Raw genomic sequence first — 10,121 nt, 5'->3', positions numbered from 1 at the left:
GTTTTAAAAAATTTCTAAGTAAAAATTAAAAAAAAAATTACATTTTGCTCATCTTTCCTGGAAGTTTAAGTTTCCTTGCTAATTAATTGTGAGTTAAGCAAAGGTGATATATATATATATACACACACACACACGCCTTGTATCATAAAATATAGTGACTTAACCAAATGGATAAGGTTTTAACTGTAAAACATATATAAAAAAAAAATATTTGTCCTTATATATTTATAGGGTTGACTTACACGCTTCGGCGCGCTCTTGAGCCCAAGCTTAGACATAAATTTAATTACTGAAAACAATGGATTAATTTTTTTATCAGTGAGATATTTTGAATATTAAAAAAAATATATTTTTTAAAAATAATAATAATAATAATAATAATAATAATAATAATAATAATAATTTTTATTAATATAATAAAATTTTTATTTATATAAAATTTTTTTATTAAAAATATAATTTACACATAAATGAATTAGAGATGAAAATAAATTATTATTAAAATTATAATAATTTTTCGGAGTATTGTTACATAAAATAATTACTATCACTTTATGACGTCATCTCCACGACCGGTAGAAATCTTTGAGGGATCGGATCGGTTCAGCAGGCCTGCATATGCTAACCCAGTATCGGTCTGCTTTGCCAATAAATTTGGACCAAGTACCGGCCCAGAATAATTAAACGCCGTCGTGGAACGTTGCGATATTTTTTTAAATTTTAATTTTGAAGGAAAACAAAAAAAGGAAAGAAAATTCCACTCCCTGCTTATTCGGAGCTGAAAATAACGAGACTCGGCTGCCGAGGGGGAGGATCTGAGACCAGAAATGGCGTTGGAGCCTCTGCCTTTCCAGGAAGCGGATCGCTGTGACGTCTGTAAATGCAGCTTCAGCGCTTTCCGGCGAAGGGTAAATACTCGTTTCTTTAAACTGCGCAATTCAATAATCTGAAATTTTTCGTTCACTCACGAGGTCGATTTTTGTTGCATCTCATCCAATTTCTTTATCTTGGAGTGATCTGAACTGCTCGATGTAGATTTTAATTTTGATTGATTAAGGTTTTATTTATTTATTTCTCAGTCGGTCATATAGCTGAAATAGCTATGTTTGTTGAGTACTGATGTTACCGCCGGTTTCGTTTTATCTTAGTTTCTGTTAATTCTCATTTTGTAGCATCATTGCCGTCGTTGTGGAAGGACATTATGCCACGAACATTCGTCAAATCAAATGGTATGGCTTTTCTCCCCCGCTTTTCTTTCATCAATGATATTATTATTGTTGGATGAAATGATAAGAGTGTGGTGATTCAGGCTCTACCTCAATTTGGAATCCACTCCTGTGTTAGAGTTTGCGCTGATTGTTTTAATGATTCTACTTGGTAAGTTTGACACCTTCTTTGCTTATTGCTATGTATTGGAATGGGAAACTTATTACGAGTATGTTCCAACTTGAGGCGTTTACTTTATTGTTTTCTTAATAGATGTTGTGTCAGATTGACATTAACCTTTATATTTTCCCTTGATTTTTTTCTTTATTTTAACTCATCAAGTGGAAGTGACTTCCTCAGATTAATCATGAGGAGGACGGTTGAGTTGGTAAGTGGCAGCAGTTACAGAAATAACTAAGTTGGTTGTGAAGTGGGTAAATGGTATGGATGGAATATGATTAACTGACCTTTTTTGGAACCTAAAGTTTTGGTTTCGTATGTACAACGGATTTTTACTGAAGTGTGAAGAAAGAATTTTAGTAAAAGGTTGTGGTTATTATAAACTTGACCTTGTATAAAAACAAGCCTAACAGCCCTTAAATCAAATATTTGTATCTAGATTCTTGTGCTCATTTACATACACATTAGATGCATCCTTGGTAAAATTGTCATGTCTTCAAAATGTCCTGACCTTACGTCATTGTTGTATACAAGGATTTATTTATGGCTCTATCTCTGCCAATGTTCTTTTATGCCAAAATGTTGGGAAAGCTTTGAAGTTTGAACTGATAGGGTTCAATATTTGGAGTTCATTTGCTTGTTCAGTGTGGAATTGTCGGTGAAGCTTGGCTATTTTCAATTTCAATAATCTTGATACTTGATACCATAGTTTTCAAAACTGGACCAGCTGGGCCACTGGCCGGTCAGTTCCGTTAAGAGATGGGTTCTTCTTCATGAAAAAAAGAAAAGATGGGAATCTGTTGGCAGCAGATATTGAATCCACAACCACTAGAAGGGAAGATATTGGTTTGTCTTTGTCCACTTGACCAACCTGTATTTTGTGTGATAAATGGTGTAAATAATATATTTTCTTAATGTTAACTGGAATTATTAAATTATTTTGGTATTTTATTATCTTTATATGATTAAATTTTTATTTTTATTAATTATTTTTCATGGATATAAATAAATTTATTATTATGAAATTTTACTCTAAGTATTTCTTTTGCTATAAAATATTATTATTATTTAAAATCTAAAATTTTAATTAGAAATTTTAAATTATTTTTAGAAAAAAAAAATTACATATTGAAATTTAACTAGCTTTATTTTAATAATTATTTATAAGATATATCAAACTACTAATTGTAATAATACATTATTATTTTTTAAGAGATTGTTAATTGTTATATAATTAATATTGATTAAATAGGATACAGGTTAAACCCCAGTTTGACTCCAATTGAATTTTAAACTTTTAACACTCTACTTTCATTGGTTCGATGATCGGGTTAGATTTAAAAACCTTGGTTGATACAAAGTGGCTTTTGCTAGTGCTTTATGAGGCCAATGGATGTTAGTGTATATCATTTGCAAAGGTTGGGGATGATGTATGCAGTAAGAATCATGGCTCCAGTAGGGAGGAACCTAGAGCATAGGGTATGCTAAAAGGAAGGATATTGATAAAAAATGAATAAGGGGGTGTTTTTGGATTTGGATTTGGCCTCCATTTGTTATTGAGCATTTATGCAGTTATTTCTTCAGGGATTATTTTCAGATATTTCTTCAAACAAAAATCAAGCAATTTTTGTATATCAAGGTTTTATATGGTGCCTATGCTGTGTTAATTCTTGGAGAAGGCATAGAATTTATGTTTTTTTACACTTCTTAAGACTGCCAGTTATGGTATTATGATAATCTTACTATTGTTTTCTTAAATTAAATTTGTTGGTTTATCTGATTAGCTTCTGGCTGATAGAACTGAGACTCTTGCACATTTAAGTTTGTTGTTTTGGCAACACCCTGGCAGGCTTTAGAATTTTTGGGTTTCATCTAGCAAAAAGGCAGTTGTAAGTTGATATTACTGTCGTACGTTACAAGTAACAGAAAATGCAGGAGAAAATCATTGTTGATGGTGAAACTTAAATGTTGAGAAACTGGTCTAAAAGGATCTGTATTTTATGGGCAGACTATTATTTCCTCCTGGGAGGTTGCTAATCCCTTGTTTCCTCTCTATCGCTTCCTCTTGAATCTTAGTTATGTGCTATTCTAATTTTGAAGCAAATTTTCATCTAAGAAGTTCTTGTCTTGAAGACCAATGGCATGTCTGGCCATGATGTAGTGGGTCCATTTAATATTTATGATGCAGTTCTTCTTCTTTGGTTATTAACTGTGTGGATATTTATTAGTTTCTGGTGGCTTTGGATTTTTGACAGGACTTGTCTTTCCTTCCTTTCTCACCTTAATGATACTTTTGTTTCATTTTGTAGAATGTGTGATTCCCTTGCATTTTATTTTGACACAGGTCAGGAAATGTTGATCCACAGGCTTCCTCAGATGCGGTTAATTCTGTAACAGATAAAGTTTCTATATTAGACATTGGTACAGAAACAAATTCCAAAACAGATACAGAGACCCAGCATTATTCTGTTGCTGGTGTTATAGAGTGCAAGTGTGGGATGCCTTTATGCATATGTGAACCTCCAGCTCCTACTGTAGATGCACCTCACTTACAGGTATGACTCCTTCAATAGTTTTAGACGCATCTTTGCAGTCCATGATCATAACATACTAAATCTGTTATTTATCAGATGAAAAGCCCTTCTACCAATATTTCTCAATCAAATCCAAAGCCAAAAAAGACAGGTGCCATCCCTAAGAACAGAGGTTCCACTTCAAACAGCAATTCTAGGTATGTTCACTTTAGATGCTCATGCTCTTTTTTCAATACTATGACAAATATAAACAGTTACTCTTGTAATTTCTCTTGATGCAATGTGTATATTGTCAAGTTTGATTATGTGGCTTAAGCATTGAGATTGTTAATGCATGGTTTACAGTATGAGACCGAACCCTGCCCTCCCATATGTAATAGCATGTGATGTTATTGACACCTGAAGTTCACATGATTCTAAACTTACTAAATGGGGGTAAAATTTGGTCTCATGGTTTTTTCCCTTACCTTGAAAGTACTCTACAATCATGTTCCTCAATTCCTGAATGGTATATTTCATAGTAAAATGTGGGTTTTAGTCTTTATTCAAATTCAACTTTTCTAAACTTGAAACTGAAGTGTGGGTTTTTTTTCATAAGATAAAACCCCAAAAGTGAGTTTTTACTGAATTCTGCTTTGAACTTGTCACACGGATGGATTGATTGATTTTCCATTTTGTCATTTAGTCAACTCTGCAGAGGGTTTTGTCCCATTCTCATCATTTTTTTTCCTTCACATTCTCCTTCTTCCATTTGTGTTAGGTGCACCTTATCAAGTTATCATTTGTTATTAAGACATTTTGATATTCTGAAATTATATTTGTTGTATCAAGGGTTCTTTTTTTTTTTTTTTTTTAATTTTATATTGTAAACTGCTGACTTGTTGTATTGTCTTAACGTTCTTGAATGTTTAACTTTTGCAAAATTTGCAGTTCTGTTTTCAATCATGGTCAAATGACAAATGGTGGTATTGATAAACCTCAGATGGATTATGAAGTAAATGGGGAGGTATGATCCATCTAATGTCCTAATTTTGCAAAAGTGGTTAACTTCTTGTTGATTAGTTACTGACATTGTATTACTGCATTACATGTGTTGTGCTTAGGGTTTGAGGGAAGCCATAAAGAATGGTGACAGTGCTGCAGTCAAGAAGCTACTCAGTGAGGTATACCATATAGCATCTTAACCTTCTTGCAAGATTGCCTTTGGAAATGTCACTAAGTGCTGTCATATTGGTAGGATGTGGATGCAAATTATCGTGACAAGCAAGGACTGTCTGTATTACATTTGGTAAGTCTCTCTCTCTCTTATGTGTCTATTTGTTCACACACACATATTATGTATTTACATGTATATTGGTGCAATTCCTTTTGGAAAACTATGTTTCTAATTAGAGGCTCAACTATGTGTAGGCAGCACTCTTTAACCGAACTGACATAGCTTTTTCGCTCATGGAATCTGGAGCAAGCCTGGACTACAAGAATGCACAAGGTAATCAATCATATGTACAGTTATACTGTCTAGCTGTAGTGCCCTGTTTCTTTGAATTGTTGATCAGTGGAGGGAATCTATAATGATATGCTAGGCAATGATATAGAAACTTTCGTTGAAATACTTGGAATACGATCATGATTTTTGCATCATAGCTGATACATAAAATAGCCAGATATAGTTAAGTTCTCTAAAAGCTTGGAGTGCAATTAGAAATCCTACCAAGTTGTCTTTTGTGGGGACTGATAATTAAGTCTTTTTAGTTTGCACCATTATTGAAGGACTCTATTCACTTTTTTTAAGCCTCAACTTCTGTCTCCCCCTCCGCTCCAACCCCCAGCGGTCCAACCCCCTTTGCCTCTTTCTCATTTCCCCCCAGCAGAAGAAAGAAAAAAGAAGGGTCAAATTGCACTTTTTATCTTTCTCTGAATAAGGTGGAAGTTAAAGTTGTAGCAAACGATAATGCTACTCTTTTTATTTATTTATTATTTTTCAGTTCTGATCAACTCCCTCTTTTTTAGGCGAAACTCCGCTGGACTGTGCTCCTCCAACTTTGCAATACAAGATGAGAAAGAAAATGGAAGAACATGGGCGGCAGGGCCCACATAACACCATCTGAGACTGAGAGTATGTGCATCCCTTTTTTTTCCTTTAATCTGCACATGCAATGCAAATTGTTCATCCCCTCGAGAAATTGTTTTTATTAATTTCTGCATGGAGTTGTATTATGTAAATTGTGCATGGAGTGTCCAATAGAATACTCTCTCTCTCTGCTCTTTTGAAATCAATAATAAAAAAAAAAAAAGTTCTGTTTTTCTGTATGTGCATGAAAACTTTGTTTAGTAACCATTAGGAATAAATTTTAACCAATTTTGCAATGGCTTTGTTCGTATGTTAAAACATAAACACAAATGCCTTTACATACTGAATGTTTTACGGCAGCATCCTCTGGTGCTTGCCCATTGATATTCTTCCGCCATTACCTTGTCTTTTCATTTTTTCTTAATTAAATTAGTTTCAAATTATTACAACATAATAGAATTTTCATTATTAGATAAAAAAAGGAGTAAAAGTAAGTAATTTAAAAAGAAGATGAGTAGCCCTGTTGCCTACGACATCCTGCAATAGATGGAACATGAGGTGTAATTTACTTTTAGGTACAAAAATTTTGCTCCTAACTTAAGATGGACAGAACCGCAATCGTCTTGTAATTCTTTTTCCAATTTCAAATACTAATTAATATGAAAATTATGATGGGAATGGTGCGATCTGACTAGGATGGTGGAATTTACATGTGTAATGGTGTCGCTTCTCACGTATTTGCAAATGGAATACGCCCCTTTTCTTTTTTATCCACCGACATATGATCTAACAATATATATATATATTTCCTTTTTATTAACAAGAATTGCCCTTTTTCACATCCTATTTTCTTGACTTCTAGAGGCTGAACCATAGAGTCAACTTATTTTGAGACAAATCACGCGTCAAAAGTTTCTCGGTCTCCAAATTACTACTGCTAAAAGGCACGTGTCCAACCTCCTACCATCAACTTCGTTAAAAATAAATTTCATTATGCACAGATAATAAGTGCATAGCTCAAAGTTCCTTGTTTCTCTTGTGGTTTTCGAACTATTGCAAAAATTTAGGGTAATTAATTTAATTAGCTAATAATTGAGATACATATCTTGATTAAAAAAAAAAAAATCCTTGATGATTGATGTCAATATTTCATAAAAGGAAGAGGCTAGAACGCACTTAGGCCTTTGGCCATAATACAACTAAATCATTAAAACAAGCCATGGTCTAAAAAGGAGAGTTTAGGAAAAACGCAGCACATACAATAAGCCTAAACTCATAAGCACAACCCTTAGTTGAGGTGGGTTATACATCTAGATTCAAAACCCGACAGAATAAGAGAGTGACAATCGCCGCTGCTCATCGCCAATTATCTTTCATCGTGGGGGAAGATTGCAGCAAACTAAAGCTCAACGTCAGAGTTACACAAGGTTGCAAGCCTTCCTAGAGAACTCAAGAAAAATAGAAATGCCAAAAGGCTAAAGGGAAGGTAGTAGAAAAATAGGGAGAGCCTAAATGACTTCTCACTCTCAAGAAACATAAAAAGGGGCAGCTAGGGGGCCAACATTTGTAGCTCATCACAGTAAAATCCATAGGTGCAAAAAAGAAACCCTAAGCTAAGGAAGAAAGATAGATGCCGGTCATGCTCCTTTCAATTATTTGTTTCTCCAGTAGCAGAGATGGGCAACCCCAACAAATAAAATGCCACTGAAATGCCAAACACAAGTTATAATAGTATGGACAAAGTAGTTTGACCACATATTAAGTCTTTCTTCCCTTAATACCTCGGCTTATGATGCCCCATAATCTATATTTATTACCAACAATCAATAGAGGGTGGTGTACATAAAGCTCACAACTTCTCACTATCGTATAGTCTTAGGGCTCAACCACCACTAGATAATCAACATGAAGGCCTTAGAGATGCCATGCATCGATTGTCATAGACTCTCCATAGAGTCAAAACACAAACTACAACCCAATCGATTACATAGCCTAGTTGAAAAAAACCAAGTAGATCTTCAACTAAACCTCACCTAGACATCACAAGACTTGCAAAGCAAAGCCTCATAAAAATTGTTATTTACAGTCCAATTCAGAGGTAGAAAGGAGAAACCCATACTTGAGGCTAGGACGAAGCCATTCCCTACTTGGAAGGAGTAGGAAAAGCTCATGGATCGACAAAAAGAAGCAAGCAAAAGCCCCTAGAAACCAAGAAAAAAAAAAAGAGAAAATTTCTCTTTTTAAAAGATAGAGAGAGGCAAAACCTAAGTATATAATTATAATTTATTCATACCCTTGAGTAAATATATAATTAAAAATTAATTTTCTATATATAATTTTTACCAATTGGATTTAAAAATTTAAATATTTACGCGATTTTTTTATTTTAGTTAAATGCTTTAATATTAAGTAATAAAATCTAATTTCTGAGATTGAGGATAACTTTAGCCAAATCACAAAATTAAACTTCTGAAAATCATGGGCAAGACACTACTTCCATTTTACTTTTGATTTATGATGGATGCAATTGCAAATATAAACAACAACAAAAATAAATAGTACGTCATTATCTTTTGATTAATAATCATGATCCATTTTAGTTGTTTCTACTTCCTGCTTTCTCTTTCTATTCTTTTTGAAAGTTAAGTTACTATTCTTTAAACAAGTTTTAATTACACAATAAACCACCGACCCTTAGGTGTTGTCACTTACGAGAATGCACATGATAGTGACCTAATCACCATAGTCTCTTTATTCTCCTAGCAGACATCAACACCTAACAATAAATAATTAAATAAATAAATTTATAAAAAAGTACACAAAATAAAGCACTATGCTCCACCCCCTTTGCCTTTAAAAAGCCCCCAAATCCTCCTTTGCTCCTCCCCTTTCTCTCTTCTTCCTTCTCTTGCTTGTGTTCTTGGTTTCTGCTGCTTTTTCTTCATAAATTTGCACTTTCTTTCAATGGGTTTCTTTGTAGAAGATTCAGGTGTAATAGTAACCCATCTCCTGTACAAGGCAGCTGTTATTCTGGCAGTCTTGAGATGGGCTTTGTCTTGGGCAATCAAGCTCAGAAACAGAACTCATTTACCTTCCTCTACCAATGATTCTCTACACCAATCCCATCCTCTCCCTTCTTCCCAGCAGATAAGGGACGGTCTGATCTTGACCACTTTTGGTGACATCACGGAGAGGATTTCAGGAGCGTGTGACAAGTGTGCTGTCTGCTTGGGCCATTTGAAAGACCATGATGTGGTCAGGGAACTGAGGAACTGCTGCCACGTGTTCCACAAAGAGTGCATTGATAGATGGCTAGATCATGATCATGATAATCACAAAACTTGTCCGTTATGTAGGGCGCCTCTTTTGACCACTTCACAGTGCTCGGCTTGGGTCAAGTCTGAGCCCAGTTGGGCTGTTGAGAGAATTCTCTACCTATTTGGAGATGATTTGTTTGTTCAATAATGGCTGCTTCCTTATTTTAGTGGTTTAGGGCAAAAATAGAGGGAAAATAGGATCAATCAATTTTGTATGGATTGGCCTTTGGATATGTCTATATTTGCAATTTATTGTTAATTTCATTTATAGTTTTTATATTATTTTACAATTTTCGTTTAAATAGCTCTTCATGTTAATTTTACGATAGTGCTTAAATTTTTTTATTGATAATTGTCATCTCCAATGGAGTCAAATTAATTAAAAAATTAATAATTTCATCATAAAATTTCAAAGACATGTCAAATTTAGTATTAATGACTAATTTATAAGTGTTTAATAAACAATTTACACTATATATAATTTAAATTATTATTAAAAAAATATTTATATACGATAAAATCTCTTAAAATCTAGACATTGTGATATTTATTTTTTTAATAATTTATCATTTAAATTATAATATCCTTGTAATAAAAATTCTAAATCATCAATTAATTTAAATTTTAGAATTTTTTTAAATACACTATATTTAAAAAAGCAAAAATTTATAAAATAAATGAATTTTTTTAATTAGACCCAGGAGATAAGAAAAAAAAAAAGAAAAATCCTTTTCCCCAAAGCTCCATATCGTTGCTGGTTGGGCCAGGTGAGCACCCGGCCCATGATTTTCACAAAACTCATGTCGTGTTGGC

General features: G+C 33.5%; 2 protein-coding genes across 2 annotated transcripts; both read left to right on the top strand.

The window, feature by feature from the left end:
• Positions 1-727: 727 nt before the first annotated feature.
• Positions 728-6,181, top strand: LOC110636526 (uncharacterized). The gene is made up of 10 exons (XM_021786266.2): positions 728-908; positions 1,173-1,229; positions 1,310-1,377; positions 3,731-3,941; positions 4,017-4,117; positions 4,851-4,926; positions 5,024-5,083; positions 5,158-5,208; positions 5,331-5,409; positions 5,931-6,181. The coding sequence occupies exons 1-10, from the start codon at positions 828-830 to the stop codon at positions 6,026-6,028; spliced, it is 882 nt and encodes a 293-aa protein (XP_021641958.2). The 5' UTR covers positions 728-827; the 3' UTR covers positions 6,029-6,181.
• A 2,608-nt stretch (positions 6,182-8,789) lies between these two features.
• Positions 8,790-9,610, top strand: LOC110636534 (E3 ubiquitin-protein ligase ATL4). Its single transcript, XM_021786278.2, has one exon. The coding sequence runs from the start codon at positions 8,956-8,958 to the stop codon at positions 9,454-9,456; it is 501 nt and encodes a 166-aa protein (XP_021641970.2). The 5' UTR covers positions 8,790-8,955; the 3' UTR covers positions 9,457-9,610.
• Positions 9,611-10,121: the final 511 nt, after the last annotated feature.

This window comes from Hevea brasiliensis, chromosome 11 (genome assembly GCF_030052815.1).
Source record: "Hevea brasiliensis isolate MT/VB/25A 57/8 chromosome 11, ASM3005281v1, whole genome shotgun sequence".
Taxonomy (NCBI): Eukaryota; Viridiplantae; Streptophyta; class Magnoliopsida; order Malpighiales; family Euphorbiaceae; genus Hevea; species Hevea brasiliensis.
The sequence above is the reverse complement of the archived record's forward strand: the minus strand, read 5'-3'. Positions and strand labels throughout refer to the sequence as shown.